The 18,992-nt window shown below is 43.2% G+C and overlaps 1 protein-coding gene across 1 annotated transcript in view; it reads right to left on the reverse strand.

Annotated features, from left to right (window-relative positions):
• UFM1 (ubiquitin fold modifier 1) overlaps positions 1–18,992 on the reverse strand; it is a 111,052-nt gene that overhangs the window by 46,796 nt on the left and 45,264 nt on the right. Inside the window, exon 4 of the mRNA XM_069205492.1 lies at positions 1,827–1,866. Within this exon, the coding sequence (XP_069061593.1) occupies positions 1,827–1,866 (40 nt within the window). The remainder of the gene's footprint in view (positions 1–1,826; positions 1,867–18,992) is intronic.

Below are 18,992 nucleotides of genomic sequence, written 5' to 3' on the forward strand. Positions count from 1 at the left end.
AGTAGGAAAAATCACTAGTGTCACTCTGTCATTTGCAGGGTGAGTTCAGGTTAACCCACTTGAAGTTAAGGTGATGCAGGTCCCAGGGCCAAGCTTCAACAGTCAGACTAATTTTACCTGGCTCATGAGGCCTAGGTGCAAAGGTATCCTGGATTTTTAATGCAGGAGCCGCAAGTACTGGAAAACACACGTGACACTTGGTCACTTGCAGGTCGAGTTCGGGGGAGCCCACTGGGGCTTAAGTTTGGTGGGGCCCTGGACCAGGATTCACCATGCAGAACAACTCTACCTGGCTCGGGCATCTCAGATGAGTGCAGAGGTGTGCTCAGCTATCCTTGGTGCTGAATCGGAGATGCAGGTGCTGGCTTTACCACTGAGATGGTGCTGGTGAGGAAATTGATGCAAAAACTCACCCATGGAGCCTATTAGGTGGGTAGTTGAAGTTGCAGGGATGTTCCCTTGAGGTGCAGCATCAACAGAGGTGCTTTTTTTATGAGGGTGTCAGGCTATACCCGCACCATATTTCCCATCTTCTGTTTTGTTTTAATTTTATGTACATCGGACAGCATGACATTGTAGAGTCAGGCAAGTTTCACTGGCATGTGCCCTAGTACGCATGTGCAGCTTGTTGTAGGTTTTAAATGCTTACATTCTTCTAGACCTGGTCCACTGGGGGCTCTGACAGTGTAGGGCCACACTCCTCTGTGATAAAAGACATGCCTCGCTAATGGAACACAGTGTGGGTGCATTAGGCTTAGGTCAAAAATGCAACCCTTAGCTACATTCAATGTAAAGGAAACTCTCACACAAAAGGCCTACACCTCACTGTGCAATGCATCCTGGGACCATTTGGTTTGATATTGGATTACAATACTAACCCTGGTAGCAATCCACTGTCAATCACTATTACACACCTATGTTAGGGGATGCAGTGGACACCAGTGACCTATTTCCGGACTTGTTCTGCTGAAACAATAACTTTACTTGGAGAGGAACAGCTTTTCACAGTACAGGATCTTCTACATGCATGGCCTTCCACATGCACAAACACGCTCGCAAGGAGCCCAAAGACAAACACTGCATGGTCCAAATATTCTAGTTGTGAGCCTTGTGGATTCAAAGAACTCTCAATAATTTCTCATCTCCCACTTCTGAGGCACACCTTCGTGGCCAATTAGAGAAATAGAAAACTACATGTAAACTTAACAATATTGATAGCTGGTTACAAGAGCTTGGCAGGAAGCAATAAAGGCTGGCTCATTTGTCTTCCTTTTTCAGAACATACTTAATATGTGCTTTGTTTTTACAATTATTATTTTTTTTTTTTTTACATGTTTTACAAAATTTCTAATCACTGTGCATGACTACGGAGTGTTTATATTTTTGTGGGTCTTATTTCCTTAAAATACTATGCACATTATTAGTGTCTATAGTTTGAATAAAAATAATTGTTTTCTTGTAATCGCTTTATGCTTACACAATATTAAACAATTACTAAAAAGAAATGGTAACTTACTATTTCCTGGACTCTAAAACAACTAAAGTATAGACTTACTCACCGTTTGGGAAGAAAGAAGCAAAAAAGTATATTTTTTATACAACAGCTCTTCTTAAATAGAGTCGGCCTAGAGTGGAATATTGATGTGCTCTTTTGGTCTAGTTGCATTTGTGATCGTACACGCCATGATCCTATCCCAGTCCCTGTGGTTTGTACTTCTTTTCATCTAAGATTTGACACTTAGTGAAATCTGCCAGTTTTACACAAACACCATAAAAATGATCTGTTAGAATTACCTAGGACATACAAATATCATGGGCATCCTTACCATTTGTAATTATGGCACTTGTTGCTGCGGGTACTTTAAACTGAAAGAGAGAAAAAACGAAAACTTGAAAAGAATTAAGCAATAAAACAGGATGAATAAATAAGGTATGCCAAACATACTTGCATCAAATAAGAGTTATTAACCCTTGTTACACATTTGCTGCTTGCTCTCTTATAAGAGACTGGATGTTTGGAGAGGATTGTCGAGTCAAAAGAATGGAGCACATTCTTACCCTCCATCAACATAGATAGAAAGTACCAGCTTGAGTATCACAATTAATTTTTTTGTGTTTCGACACAATTTAAACAGGCAGCAGTGGAGCGTGGAGGAGCAAAACTAAGGACTAGCAATACAAATGTAACTTTGGTGAGAAACGTGTAATTAATCCTAAATTCAAACATTTTTGATCTAGTAGAATATGTTTAAGCAGTCATAAAACTTGAAAAGGGAGAGGAAGAAAAGTGATATCCTCAAGACCGAGCCAAATAAATCTGGCCTGTCTGAACTGGGACTCAGACCCCGAGTTAAGATCTATAGTATAATGTTTGCAGATAGCCTGCAGAGAAGTCTGAATGGCCATTTTGCAGGTCTCTGGAGTTGAAACCCCACAACTCCTCTTTTGGGTTCACTGTATGCTTAGCAACTTCAGGAGTAATGTGAACATTCCTAATTGTCAAGGAACGTACCAGTATACAAACAAAGTCCTGGAGATGAGCCACACTAGGCGCAAAGGTTCTACCTAAGTTTTGTACTTCTGTCCCATCAAAATAAACCTTGCAAACCCACAAACAGAGAAAAATGCTCACAAATGAAGAGTACTTTGCGCAGAAAAAAATAAACTGCATCTAATAATTTGGTAGCTATCAGCAAATCCTCTGAGATGTGTTTCTTCTATCCTAGCCAATAACCTATCTACACCCCCCCCCTCCTCTCTGTCAAATAATTTACAAATTAGGTCCGGAAAAGGTAGTTTATTCAGTTCACCTGGTTCCAGACATGGCCTGTCATTTGTGGCAAAGGGTATTGTGTTCCTCGGCAGAAAGAGTTCTGATTTCCTGATTTCTCCACATATGGTTGACTACTTGATTCAATCGAATATCTTTAAGGAAACCTGTTGCAATAGTTTGCTTTTAAGATAGTCTAACACACGTTATGTCAACTCCGCTTTTATATATCTCTTTTTGCAGGCACCATCGCAAATAACTTATGAAAAAACAGAATACTGATATAGCATTCGCCCTTTAACCTGAATGTAATTTGCATGGCCTTTATCAAAGCCACAAAGGCAGTGGCAGCTTACTCAGCTGCATATACCTTGATTACTGATTTGTAAGAGTGTCTTCAGACTGGAGTGAAATATCTTTATTCAATGACTCACCGGGTTACTACTTGATCTTAGCATTTCAGTAAAAATGCCACTTAGTCATCGATTTCAGCACAGCAGTGCCCCTTCAATGAAGCCCAATCTCAACAAAGGAGTGAGTCAGCCCTTCAATGTGCTAGATAACATTCTTCATCTGCAGGCCATCTTTCAGCATGGAGGTTAGAGAGGGATCCAAAGTTCTTGGCATCCTGCATGGATATATTTCCTTGAGTCAGGCTTAGGGTGTAGGTCTGCAGCCGCATCTGGTGCATCGATGGGAAAGTATACTCCTCAGCTGTTAGACCTGACAGCCTTAGGGTGGTCACCCCCAACTTTTTGCCTGCATCCCTCCATGTTTTGACACTGTTTTTGCTGGTTTTAGGACTGTGCACTTTACCACTGCTAACCAGTGCTAAAGTGCATATGCTCTCTCTCATAAAACATGGTGACATTGGCTCATACCCAATTGGCATATTTAATTTATTTTTAAGTCACTAATAAAGTGCACTGTAAATGCTACTAGTGGGCCTGCAGCACTAATTGTGCCACCCACATAAGTAGCCCTCTAGCCATGTCTCAGGCCTGCCATTACAAGGCCTGTGTGTGCAGTTTCACAGCCACTCCAACTTGACATTTAAAAGTACTTGTCAAGCCTTAAACTCCCCTTTTTCTACATATAAGTCATCCCAAAGGTATGGCACTGGTAACCCAGAGGGAAGGGTGCTGTGTAGGTAAAAGTCAGGACTTATATCTGTGTGTTTTATATGTCCTAGTAGTGGAAAACTCCTAAATTAATTTTCCACTGCTGTGAGGCTTGCTCCCTTCATAGGATAACATTAGGGCTACCCTCATAAACTGAGAGGTAGATTCTGATTAGAAAGGGGTAGATAGGTCATATTTAGCATGGCCAGAATGGTAATACAAAATCCTGCTGACTGGTGAGGCTGGATTTTATATTACTATTCTTGAAATGCTACTTTTAGAAAAGTGAGCATTTCTCTGCACTTAAATCATTCTGTGCCTTACAGCTTGTCACCAATCCATGTCTGGGCTGGGCTGGTTGACAGCTCCCTTGTGCATTTTACCCAGACAACCACAAACACAGGATGCTCAGTCACACCTGCACACAACTGCATACTGAATGGGTCTTCCTGGGCTGGAAAGGTGGAGGGCCCAACACTTACATTTCAAAGGACAGTGGCCTGCCCTCATACAAAGGACTGTCAAACCCCCTACTGGGACCCTGGCAGACAGGGTTATAGTGAAAGGGGACATTGTACACTTCAAAACCACTCTTTGAAGTTTCCCCCACTTCAAATGGACTTTTGGGTATATAAACTGGGTCCCTGACCCTCCCAACTCAGACACTTCTTAGGAAAGAAACTCTGCAACAGACGCTGCAACCTGCCAAGAGAAGCTGTCTGGCTGCCTAAAGGGCTCACCTGGACTGCTTTGCTGTAAAGGACTTCTGCCTTGCTGTTGTCTTGCTGGCCCCTGGCTCTGCTGAGAAGGGCTCTCCAAGAGCTTGGATTGAGCTTGCCTCCTGAAGGGCTCTCCAAGGGCTTGGATTGAGCTTGCCTCCTGTTCCTGAAGTCTCAGGGCCAAAAAGACTTCATCCCTGAAAAGAAACTCCTTGTGCGGCAAAAATCAACGCACAGCCTTCCCAGCGGTGAGAAAATCACTACATTGCCGAACCGGAATGACGCAGCCCGGCTACCCGAGTGGAGATCGATGCAGCGACAACGTTGCAACTGGAATTACAACGCACAGCCCACCCGATTGACGCAACCGCTGAGACTTCGTCCCGCATGCCCAGGATTTCCACGCATTGTCCCTGGGCGTCAAAAGACCCCACATCGCAAAGAGGATTCAAGCGCACATGCCGGAATTTGACGCAAAGCCTTTGCCTCGTGGAAAAGGATCAACGCATCGTCTAAGTGCGCCGGGAAATCCAACGCAACACCTACCTTTTTTCTCACATCTCCTCCACTGCGGTCTTCATGCTTGTAATTTTGACGCAAACCAGGTACTTTGTGCTTGCAAGAAACACTTGTTGCTTCTCTTCTTATCATTGCAAAAGTGATATTTCAACTTGTGATTATCAAATCTTGATCGTTTTGACCTTGATTTAATCAGATAAATATCTTATATTCTTTTAACCTGTTTGGTGTCTTTTTGTAGTGTTCTCACTGTTATTGCATGATTTCTTGCACAGATACTTTACACCTTGTCTTCTAAATTAAGCCTGACTGCTCAGTGCCAAGCTACCAGAAGGTGGACACAGGATAATTTGGATCATGTGTGACTTATCCTGACTAGGATTGTGGTCCCTACTTGGACAAGGGTGTATACCTCTGCCAACTAGAGACCCCATTTCTAACATCAGCAATAAAAGCACAGATCTAGGGTTCATCCAATATGCGATTTTGATGTATTTACATAGTAAAAAACAGCATAATGTGCTGATAACGAAAAGCTGAAAATCAAAGATCCTGATTTTGTATGTACAAGCACATTTGTCTAAAAGTCCATTAATCTTATTTTGACAACAGCAGACATATGCAAAGAAAATTAAATAACTCGCCATGCTCAAATAAACGTGCAACATAGCACACATCACAATTAGAAAATTACAATTTTTCTGAAGAATATTCAATAATAAAGATTTCAGTTAGATAAGGGAAAATCTATGAAACCCAAAATGGCATCACGAAATGAAACCTAAACAAGTGCATCAAAGATTAACTCTTAAAAGAAGCCGCAGAGGGAACAGAATGTCAGATTTACATAATGATGAGATGTTAAAATGAAATTCTTGTATAACAAGATTATTATTTAATCTGCTCATGTGTTGTGACTCATGGCAGTCTGCCGAGAGAAAGCGTCGGCATTATCCTGAGGTGGGAAACTCTGAAAAATGGGTGTAGATTTAAGATAGGGAGCTGAGAAATTAGAACCCTGAAGTCCCCAGTCTAACACAAAAAATAATATAAAAATAAAAAAAAGAGGAACAGGTTTTGATGCTCAAGAAAAAAAAGGGTACTGCATTCGAGCAAAAGAACATCCATAATATTCCCAATCATTTAAAAGCTATGATGACAGTCAATTTGTTTTATTTTATTTTGTGATAAACTGAAGTTGTAAGTGTTCAAGATGAACCTGCAATTTCAGACAGTCATTATTATCGAACAATAAGTCTCAGTGATGTCTGCTCAAATCGTTCGCCGAATTTTAAAAAAGTTACTTCTCTGACGAGAGCTACTTTTTCAAAAGCAACAGAATGTGTGGAGTGCCGTGCCTTAATGGCAATTCAAACTGCAAAACTCTGCCATGCGAAACAGTAACATATTCTTTTCTTTCGCCACTAGTTAGCTATTTTTCATTACATTTTTTTTTTGTTATTGCCACAAATAGCCCACGAATTCGTCTATCAGTAGCTTGAAAACATCTCAGCTTTAAAATCTCAATAAAAAAGTTACTGCATTGTAACATGAGTGAAAAAAGTCTAACACTGCTGTACATTTTTTGCCGAGAAAAGCACCGAATTTTTAGGTTCCTACAGATTTTGAATATTTTGTCCGTTTCACGCATATTTTTCCATTAAAAAAAATATTTTATAACTTTCTCTATACCGGAATTCTTGTGCTGACAGTAAGCACGTAAAGAGTGTTCAGTGCTGGACTCACCGGAAGTGCAAAGTTTTCAATTTATTTTGGTTTATTTACTTTGAAGAATCTTAATTATTTCGTTTATTCATTACAGATCTTCCCTTTAGATACTAATCGATAATACCAGGAATCTACTTACACACATGTTTGTCCGTTTTTATTAAGTTGCTTTCAAACTTCATTATTTCATTTATCCTCTTGGGCACTTCTAAAATATTTCCTATTAATTTGTTTTGTTATTTGAACGTCTTATTTCTACACACCCAGTCAGGCCTTCCTGCTTGACCCGCACCTATTCTGTCCCTCCCACGATGACCAGATTACGATCCCACCTTTGGCGCATCTGTGCCCCACCTGGGAGGACACTTAATGCTAGAACCAGTGAAAATTGAACCCCACCCTCCTCCTCCCCCCATTTTTTTGGGCATATTTACTTTTAAACTTTTAAATAGGATTCGTTCGCCTGATGTTGCCAGGCATTTACTTACAGACAACAAAAACAGGGAGACGATGTTACAACGTTTCTTAAACTTTATTAATAACCTTAGGCACCTGCAATTTCTTTGGCTATTTCAAATTATTTTAGTTAACTTATAACTTTTGCTTGTCGTCCATCCAACGCCAGGTTTTTTGACAGATCTCCGTGTGAGTCATATCTTCCTGCTTGCTATGCCCCAGTTCTTTCTTCCTGTGTTGGTTAGCAACACTAAGCGCAATCATGTCCAGTGTTAACACATCTGGACGAGAATGGAATTTAGGGCCAGAAAAGGTGCTCCACAACAGCCATCCTTCTTGCCTCTCTCAAATAAAAAAATATCATATTTTAGATCTCAGCTTACCCCACATATAACATCCATCCAAACTCTAATAATGGGCATCTCAACTTTGAACCTCAGAGGCTGTATTATGGACCATATCATACCTAGGCGTACACAAGTCAATGAGCTACATTCTTGTAAAGTGTTACCAGTTGGTTTTATAAATGTATGTGGAATACGAGGCTTCATAATAGACAAAACAATGTTTTTCCTTACTGTCAAAAAATGTTCTGGTTACAATATTTTTGAGGCAAACTTATCAGGTAATTACCCTTACCTGCTATCAACTCACTGATGTCAAACTAGGAGTAATATATTCAAAATTAGTAAAGACTCCATCAAAGTCAACACATCTCACTGGCATTCCTATTTGTTAGTTGTGAAGAGCATGTACCTATATAATCAACATTCAATCACATGCCCATGTGATTATTCTATCAACAACTTGGGCTTGCAGGCCCACTCATTTCTTTTTTTTTTTTTTTTTTTTTTTTTTTTTTTTAAGAAGGTTTTTGTATCTTGCAATGAAATACAAGATGTTAAAAGGCACTCATCTCAATATTGACGATTTTATGAGTCTCCAAATCAAATATCTGAAGGAACATCTTGACCTGTGTGGAGTGCACTAGAACATAAATGAGTCTACATACAGAGAGTTCTAGCACTTGATCTGGTGTGTGTGCAAACTATCCTGACAACACATTCTAAAGTAAAAGATGTAGTATGGGTCACCCACCACTGAATTGAAATTTACATTAGTCATCGTACAGTAAAGGCTATACAACGTAAACTTGAGTTCAACCTCTGGAATAGCAAAAAATCACTGTCCTGACTTCTCTTTGAGAGACCATTGTCATGCATCCACCGCAACAATAAATACATTTATTTGGGCTACTACTCCTTTGTGAAAAGGCCAACCACAGTGCTGGTTTCTCTTTACACTATCCAGACCAGGAAATCCACCTGAGCCCAACCTGCTCCCCGGTACTCAGAACCGCTAGCCATCCGGGAAAACATAAAACAGAAACGTGGAATGCTGATGGCAACGCAGTCACTCTAAGGAAACCAGAGACCTATGTAAGAAAATGATGGGAGTCCACAAATCCGAACAAGTGAAAAGACATACATGAATTCCCCACTAGAAAACTGACAGTCACCATTGTTCTTATTTTTTTTTTTCACATTACAGAAGAACTCTCTTATCCTCCAGCGAAAAAGTTCAATATTACCACATCCACTTGGCTACATTTTGGTCTAATGTAGACAAAATCAGAAATGAGGTTTCACAGCAAACGCATGATTCTCCCTGTTCCACTGTTATCCAACCTTCCTACCCTTAAAGCTTCCCAGGGATGAATGTGGTGGATTTAAAAAAAAAAAAAACCCACCTCATTTACTTGAAGAAGGGTGCTCCTGACCGATGTCCAGTGCAGATACCGAGTTGATATGGTACATTAGCCTCTGCTGTGTAAGAATAGGAACTTCTCGCTAGAACAATACATATTTCCCACTGTGTTCAAAGAGGGAGTAGTTCTGCCTTTATTGAAAACACGGTTTAGATACAACTGATTAAATTCATTACCATTTCATCTGTACCAACTGTAGCACAAATTTGGAAAATCATCTAGTGCTACAACCACGCAACTATTGAGAGTTACATTCTGGACAATGTTTAATGTGGTTTTCTTCTCTGTTACATAGTACAACAAGTGTCCTGGTTACAGGCGTTGACAATGCTCTGCTGGCATCTGGCATCATAATGTCAGTGCCCTAATTCTATTAGACCTATACGTCGTATGTCACAATGGTGAAGTTGGAATATTGAGAGATAAGCTCTAAACTCAAAATTAAGGGGTAGTACTTCCCTGGTTAAGGGCCGTCTCTGTGACTACCTGCAGTTGGTCCCTAATGCCACTGTTTTTCTCTACAGTTGTTCCACTTTCAGTTGTGAGCCCAAGGGTGTCACACTTTCACCCTACATTTTCAGTGTATATGTGGCCCCTTTTGCCACCCTTGTCCATTCTCTAAGCCTTCATTTATATACTTATCCTGATAACACCCAACTCATTTTTAATTCTGCCCCCAAAAGCCAATCTACCCGACCCCCCAGCCCCAAAAACTCTTACTACCCCGACCCTCACCCCCACCCCCAAAAAACAAACTACTCTGACCTCCCCACCCCCAAAAACACTAACTACCCTGACCCCCAAAACCAAAGTACCCCGACCCTCCACCCCACCCCTAAAAACAGAACTGCCCTAATCCCCCAACCCTAAAAACCAGAACTACCCCAATCCCCCCACCCTGCCCCTAAAAAAAAAAAACTACCCGACTGTAAGGAAATGCCTCCTTGGCATGGTTACCCCCTGACTTTTTGCCTTTGCTGATGCTATGTTTTGATGTGAAAGTGTGCTGAGGCCTGCTAACCAGGCCCCAGCACCAGTGTTCTTTCCCTAACCTGTACTTTTGTTTTCACAATTGGCACACCCTGGCATCCAGGTAAGTCCCTTGTAACTGGTACCCCTGGTACCAAGGGCCCTGATGCCAGGGAAGGTCTCTAAGGGCTGCAGCATATCTTATGCCACCCTGGGGACCCCTCACTCAGCACAGACACACTGCTTGCCAGCTTGTGTGTGCTGGTGAGGACAAAACGAGTAAGTCAACATGGCACTCCCCTCAGGGTGCCATGCCAACCTCACACTGCCTATGCAGTATAGATAAGTCACCCCTCTAGCAGGCCTTACAGCCCTAAGGCAGGGTGCACTATACCATAGGTGAGGGCACCAGTGCATGAGCACTGTGCCCCTACAGTGTCCAAACCAAACCTTAGACATTGTAAGTGCAGGGTAGCCATAAGAGTATATGGTCTGGGAGTCTGTCAAACACGAACTCCACAGCACCATAATGGCTACACTGAAAACTGGGAAGTTTGGTATCAAACTTCTCAGCACAATAAATGCACACTGATGCCAGTGTACATTTTATTGTAAAATACACCCCAGAGGGCACCTTAGAGGTGCCCCCTGAAACCTGAACCAACTACCCGTGTAGGCTGACTGGTTTTAGCAGCCTGCCACACTCGAGACATGTTGCTGGCCACATGGGGAGAGTGCCTTTGTCACTCTGTTGCTAGTAACAAAGCCTGCACTGGGTGGAGATACTTATCACCTCCCCCTTGCAGGAGCTGTAACACCTGGCGGTGAGCCTCAAAGGCTCACCCCCTTTGTTACAGCACCACAGGGCATTCCAGCTAGTGGAGTTGCCCGCCCCCTCCGGCCACAGCCCCACTTTTGGCGGCAAGGCCGGAGGAGATAATGAGAAAAACAAGGAGGAGTCACTGACCAGTCAGGACAGCCCCAAAGGCAACCTGAGCTGAAGTGACTCTGACTTTTAGGAATCCTCCATCTTGCAGATGGAGGATCCCCCCAACAGGGATAGGAATGTGACCCCCTCCCCTTAGGAGGAGGCACAAAGAGGGTGTAGCCACCCTGAGGGCTAGTAGCCATTGGCTACTGCCCTCCCTGACCTAAACACACCCCTAAATTCTGTATTTAGGGGCTCCCCTGAACCTAGGAACTCAGATTCCTGCAACCTAAGAAGAAGAGGACTGCTAAGCTGAAAAACCTTGCAGAAGAAGACGGAGACACCAACTGCTTTGGCCCCAGCTCTACCGGCCTGTCTCCCCACTTCGAAAAGACTCTGCTCCAGCGACGCTTTCCCCAGGACCAGCGACCTCTGAATCCTCAGAGGACTGCCCTGCTCTAGAAGGACCAAGAAACTCCCGAGAACAGCGGCCCTGTTCACCAAAGACTGCAACTTTGTTTCCAAAGAAGCAACTTCAAGACTACTGCGTTTCCCGCCAGAAGCGTGAGACTTGCAACTCTGCACCCGACGCCCCCGGCTCGACTTGTGGCGAAACAACACCTCAGGGAGGACTCCCCGGCGACTCCGAGACTGTGAGTAACCAAAGTTGCCCCCCCTGAGCCCCCACAGCGACGCCTGCAGAGGGAATACCGAGGCTCCCCCTGACCGCGACTGCCTGACTCCCAGATCCCGACGCCTGGAAAAGACCCTGCACCCGCAGCCCCCAGGACCTGAAGGATTGCAACTCCAGTGCAAGAGTGACCCCCAGGAGGCCCTCTCCCTTGCCCAGGTGGTGGCTACTCGGGAGCCCCCCCCTTTGCCTGCATCGCTGAAGAGACCCCTTGGTCTCCCATTGATTTCAATTACAAACCCGACGAGTGTTTGCACACTGCACCCGGCCGCCCCCGTGCTGGGGAGGGTGTACTTTCTGTGCTAACTTGTGTCCCCCCCGGTGCCCTACAAAACCCCCCTGGTCTGCCCTCCGAAGACGCGGGTACTTACCTGCTGGCAGACTGGAACCGGGGCACCCCCTTCTCCATTGTAGCCTATGCGTTTTGGGCACCACTTTGAACTCTGCACCTGACCGGCCCTGAGCTGCTGGTGTGGTAACTTTGGGGTTGCTCTGAACCCCCAACGGTGGGCTACCTTGGACCCAAACTTGAACCCCGTAGGTGGTTTACTTACCTACAAAAACTAACAAATACTTACCTCCCCCAGGAACTGTTGAAAATTGCACAGTGTCTAGTTTTAAAATAGCTATATGTGTTTTATTTGAAAAGTATATATGCTATTGTGATTATTCAAAGTTCCTGAAGTACTTACCTGCAATACCTTTCATCTGAAGTATTACATGTAAAATTTGAACCTGTGGTTCTTAAAATAAACTAAGAAAATATATTTTTCTATACAAAAACCTATTGGCCTGGAATTGTCTTTGAGTGTGTGTTCCTCATTTATTGCTTGTGTGTTTACAACAAATGGTTAACACTACTCCTTTGATAAGCCTACTGCTCGACCACACTACCACAAAATAGAGCATTAGTATTATCTCTTTTTGCCACTATCTTACCTCTAAAGGGAACCCTTGGACTCTGTGCATACTATTCCTTACTTTGAAATAGTGCATACAGAGCCAACTTCCTACACCGACCTCCCCCCTCAAGCCCTTAATCCACCACCCACCCCTAAAAATTACCCCCCCAACCCTGCCCCAGCCCCAATTACCTGACTGCATCCTCTACCGATGCCCGCTCCCTATTTCTCTGCCTCAGCCACGCGTGTGCGTTGTTCAGCAGATGCGCGATTAATGCAGAGAAAAAGGGAGTTGTCGTTAACGCAACCGTGGTTCCGCTTGCGTTAACAACGTAGGTCGTTGTTCAGGATGTTCTCCGTCACATGCCACAAAATCAAGCACAAACAAGGTTGTGATACAGCAATAGGTGGGGATTAGGACCAGGGCGGCTAGTGTGGTAACGCGTCGTCGTACCAGTGGCCCAAGACGAACCCCTGCCTAGGAATCTAAAAAATTTGATCTGTACATCCACCGAGCAGTAAAATCAAGTAGAGAAATGGCAAGAAACAGACTAGAACGGTGGATCAGAGAGATGAAAGAAAGATAAGGATTTAAAAGGAAGGCAATAACAGAAACTTAAGAGAGAGCGATTTAGGCATAGACAAGAAGGCACCAAGGGGTTAAGAAAGGAGCAAACTGAGACGGGACTAGAGAGAGAAAAATAACTGAATGAGGAGAAAGGAGGTTGGGTGTGTTTTAAAATAATGGGAAGAGGCAGCGAGACACACACAAATGATCCAATAAAGAAAGTTTATGGTGCGATCTAAATATAACAGGAATGAAGAGTAGATTCATGAGATGCGTATAAGTGAATGAGAGAGAAAGGCAACAAGTGTGAGAAATGAAGGAGTCACCTGTAAAACAGGAAAGAGTATGACACAAGCGAGACATGAAGAGACGCTAAAGGGCTTCACAGAGCTCAACAAGACAAAGAGAAAACAGAGGAAGTGAAGTTGCAGAAAATGAGAAAAAACAGGGGAGAAAGAAGCAGTGTGCTTTAGTGAGGGAAGATGAAGAAAGAAGTTATACGTGTTATACGGAGCAAGCATGGATGAGAGTGTATGAAAAATGTGAAACAAGGTTGAAAATAACCGACAATAGTAACAGAGGGTTTAAGAGCTAATAGTCTCATGTATACACGAAAGGGAAGATGAAGAGATTTCTAGGCAAGGTATATGGGAGAAAAAGAGAGCAAGACAGGGCAAAGGGAGTGAAAACACAAGAAGGAAACTTTTAGAAGGTAGGAGACCGAGGGGGTAGCAGAGAAGCCAAAATAAAAATAGTGAACAGGAGAGTTAATCTGAGCATGCATGATCGTGAGCCTATGCAAGTGTTGTATCAGTGGAAAATAAAAATAGAGCTACAGTGCGGGCAAAGGTAAGAACTGTTGGAGTAAAGGGGGGGGGCGAGAGAATACATATATGGAATGTCTTGCATGAGTGAAAACGTAAAACAAGCATGAGGGGGTTCAGAAAATGAGAAACATAAACAAGGGATAATCAAATGGTTGCAGGACCAAAATAGGGTAAATGGAAAAAGAGGGCGAATGATGCATAGAAAAGAGAGAGCAATACATCCAAATGGCAAAAAGAGGAGGGAACGTTGGAGAGGAACAGGGTGATAAAAAGAAAGATGCTATACAGAAAAGGAGAGAGCAGGGGTGAAAGAATCACCAAGAGTGAGGAAAAGTGTGAGGATGGAACGGATCATGGGGGCAAAGGAACACACAGAAGAATGAGAAGGTGACAGAGAGGAAAGGGAAAGTTATAGCAGAGAAGTGAGACTTAGGAGGGAAACAGAGGGAGAGAGAAGGAAGAATGCAGTGATGGATAATGGAATCTACCAGGAGGGAGCGTCCCTCAGAAAAACTCAGTGTGGCAGGTGTAAATGCTCAGGTGTGCTTGATGGAGCTGAGAGAGAATACCTGCAGGAATCCACACCAGTTACTGAAAGCTTAGATGGCGCCTTCCAGAGCAAAGCTGTATGGCTGCAGGACATCAGTTGGGGTGATTTGAGGGACGGGTGATCTCACGGACTCAATAAGATGGTGACAGGAGGTACAAGCAGGCGCCAGCTGCATATCAGCAGGACCGCCGCAGGGGGTCAGCATACCATCATGAGCTTCCAGCAGAGTACTTATAAGCTCTATTTTCTGTAAGACCTCTGTGATATGCTGACAGAAACTAGATTGGCTGCCGGCAAGAGCTGAAACACTGCGTGCAGCAGCTCCGTGGAGTGCGTACACGAGTATCACTAGATGCCTGCAGTAGTTCAGATGGATGCCTGATAGAACTCAGGTAGCATTGATAGCAGCTCCACTGGAAGCTTGAAATTTAGCTGGACTCATGCAGTCCCTCAACAGGGTGCTTTTACTACTCAATTTGGCCCATGTAGGTAGGCAGGGTGCCTCCAAATGATCAGGAAGGCGGAGGGAGGAGCCCTCTATGGAATGCCTGTAACATGTCAGTGTTGCATTTGCACAAGCTCCATTATGTGGGTAATTGCAGATTCTCTGCTAAGTGCATAAGGATGGAAGACACTCAATGGAATTTATGTAAGGTATTAGTGCTGCCTGCAAAAGCTCATTCAGATGTGTGCATGAACACCTTTGGGAAATCAGATGGGGTGCCTATTGGAACTCAACTTGATAATGAAAGGAGATCCATTGGAAACTTAAAGTTTATCTTGCTTCAAGCAGGACTTCAGTGGGAGACGTATAACTGTTCCATGTGGCACCTGCAAAAATGCGAAAGGGTGCCTGCAGAGGCTCTATGCGGGGCCTGCGGGAGCTAGGAGCTTCATTGGCAGCATTTATGTGCACCCAAAGGTGACGGCAGCAGCTCTGTGCATAACTAATGTGGATGAACAAACAATGGCAAAGCCAAATTGGTCTTGCTTGCCCAACTGGCTTTGCCAATTGTTGTATAGTTGCATCTTGAAATACCAGATATACTGCTGAAAGATCATTACATAGACGTACAGGGGGAGCAATGAGGGTTACATTAATTACAGTTAGAATATTAATGCACACATGCCTGAAATAATAACTTTATAAACAGGCCCTGAACCAGGTGCGAAAGCGAGAGGCCCACAATGTTCCGCATAAAATGAGGCGATCATATTCTATGTTAAACATGACTGTCCCCCAATCTTGAGCAAGCATAACATTAATACCTCCCTGCAACAAACCCAAAGGTATGAACACTGCTTGACCATATGTTCTATGCAGACACTGTCCTATTCCAGGAGATTTCTAATTGACTATGTGTCTAATTGACTGTGTTTTTTCTTTTGTCTCTCCCTTTCATGCTTCACGGCAGCTATGGCGCCCACAGCGCAAACAGTGCAGAACAGCAATGCGAACTCCATTAGCGGTATTGAAGCACTGGTCACATTGTTCACACTGTTACATAATCAGAGTCATTTCTTTTGTCCCTACTCTTCACGCTCCACAGCTTTCACAAAAACACTTGTAATTGATAAACACAGAAATCCTCAAAGCAGCTATCTCAACACAGCAAGAAAGCCAGTACTACAATAGTCACTGCACTCTGGAAACTCACCCCTTAATGCTTTGAAAGCATTCTTTTACAAAACATTTTTGCCCATAACTCAGAATATGGTGGTCCTATAGCCAAAGCTATAAAATTGACTCTTTTGCACACCAGGAGCCAATGTATCCTTTTAAGATGTTGTGACACTGCCTGATACAGAGGAATTTAAAAAATAAACCTGGTCGCTGCATTATGAATGACCTGAAGACAGCTGTTAAATAGTGAGGTACACTGATAGTCCTAAGCTAAAACTGATATTAACAGACATGAGTAGATGAGCGAGAGGGAAAAGTAACAGTGACTGTAGTCTCAATCTAGTTACCTTAGTAACCTGGAGCAATGTACCACAAGCTAAAGATACTACCAATGGAGTGTGCAGTTCAGATGAGTCAGTTCAGCAGGCAGGGTATGCAGAATGGAAGTACTAGTGCAAGCACAAGTAACTGCCCTATTAAATTGTTAGATTTTTAATACAGGTAAAACACAAGCACACAAGAAATTACCTCACGCTATCAGTTACTACCCTCCACCAGAAACGACTAACCAAACCTTTTTTTTTTTTTTTTTTTTTACAATGCTAATGTTGTTGATGGCTAGAAAGAGCTTTTTCAGCGTTTAGAAGTAACTAGAGAAGAGACTGATCGTAAGCAGGCGTTTTTAGAAGCATAAGAGTACGTCCAAGAACATTAGCCCTCACTATCTTAGCAAAACAACATTGCAACAAAGCTCAATACACAGGAAAGGGATAGATGCAGATTTTGGTGAAAGTGAAAGGAGGATAGGTTTATGTGGAAAACTGTAGAGAACAGATTTGCTTCCACACTGATGTAGAAAATGAGATCGAAATATGCATTTACTTAACTTTAATTCATGAAAAAAGTGTTTTCATTTAAGGAAAAACGGGCTGCATTTTTTTAAAAACAGCTTTGTTTAATAAGCATTTGAAATGCAATAGGTATCGCATTTACATGAGTTGGAGCTATCGGCATTGTATATTTATTAATGGACATATTTTGCCACAATAATTGGTCAACCCTGCCACATATTTTGGTCCTTTCTGCACAAAATTCCAGTGACCCTGCATATAACTAAAGGGCTAGTAGGCCTACTGGAATATGTTACAAACAAGGCCCTGAAAATACAAACTACTCCCAGGTGCAAAACAAAGGTTCCAGCCATAAGAAAGCTTAGAATACACTGAATGGAGGGATGGGTTATTATTTTGGGGTCCCCACTAACCTAGTGTGGGGACCCAGAAATGATCTAGACAGAAAGAGCACATTGTGGTGAGCACGTTTTGAAGGTGGTCCCTTTGTGCAAGGACTACCATAGGCAGAGTTATGAGCAAAAATGTTTTGTAAAAAGGAGTGCCCTGCATAGCATTATGGGGAAATTTTCTGACTGCCATGAACACTGTAGTATGTTGACTGTAATGCTGAGAAGAGCACCTAGAGGACACCACAATAAGAATAGCATTTCTAAGAAACATGGTCATGTAACCACTGAGAGGGCAAAACCACATGAAAACAGAATGGCAGAAAAGAAAGCAGTGCACGCATATATTTAGCTTCTAGAGGGGCATTACACATTTTCAGGGCTGGCAAGCCTACTATAACGATATTAAAAACAAGGTCCTTACAACACGAACTACTCTCAGCTCTACATCAAAAGTTGAAGCCATGAGAGAGCTAAAAAACACTGATTAGAGGGAGGGGTTATTATTTTGGGGTCTTCACTAACCTAGTGTGGGGACCCAGAGATGACCTAGAGATAAAGAGTGTGTTGTGCTGAATGTTTGGTGGTGGTCCCATTGTCCTAGGACCACCACATTCTGAGTTATGGGCAAAGATGTTTTGTAAAATAGTGCTTGCAAAGCATTAAGGGGCGAGTTTCTAGAGTGCAGTGTATATTGTAGTTTTGGCTTTCCCACTGTGTCGGGAGAGCCGCTTTGACGTTTTGTGTGTTAACAATTACAAGTGTTTTTGTGAAAGCTATGGAGCGTGAAGGGGAGAGCCAAAAGAAATTACTCTGATTAGGTAACAGTGTGAACAATGTGACCCGCGCTTCAATACCGCAGATGGAGTTCGAATTGCTGTTCTGCACTTTTTGTGCTGTGAGCACCATGACTACCATGAAGCACGAAGGGGGGAGAAAAAAGAAAAAACAGTTTGCACACACAGAAGTATATCAGCAATCTGGCAATAATCCATATAACAAGGTCAGTCTGCAAGGCGGTAACAAAACCGCCCCAAGGCGGGACAAATCTAAAGCATTTACCAATGACATCAAGAGATTTTTGAAAGGCAAGCCCATGAAGGAGTGAAAGTGAGGCGTGTGAGATAATTGTCGTTAAAAGCCCATAGAATACTTACATCAGGTTGACAGGAACTTGAGCGATCAACCGAAAAAGCAGTCACAAACATGGTGGTCTGTTGTCCCCAGCAGGTCACTATCCCTTTGAGTGCAGCCATTCCCAATGGGGTCGCAAATTGCGGCATACCTCAAGAATATTGATGAGGTAGTTCCTTTTTGACCCCATTGGGACTCACAAACTGTGGTTGACATTGTTGTACACTCCAGATTATGACTCGCAAAAAAATGCACATTGTGAGTCGCAATCTGGAACGGTCGTCCATCGGGCCCAGTGTACTGTGACACTGCACAAACTGGTCTGGGAGTTATTTCTTTGGCTCTAACACATTCACCTGCAACACTCATTTTTGCAAAGTCGAAGCATGAAGCCATGTGCTCCAGCTGATCCCTAGAAGCAACAGGAGCCAGGGAATGAGTGACACTGTCCCCCTTGTGCTTGGCACACGAGGATTAC

The sequence above is a fragment of the Pleurodeles waltl genome, chromosome 8 (assembly GCF_031143425.1).
Source record: "Pleurodeles waltl isolate 20211129_DDA chromosome 8, aPleWal1.hap1.20221129, whole genome shotgun sequence".
Classification (NCBI taxonomy): Eukaryota; Metazoa; Chordata; class Amphibia; order Caudata; family Salamandridae; genus Pleurodeles; species Pleurodeles waltl.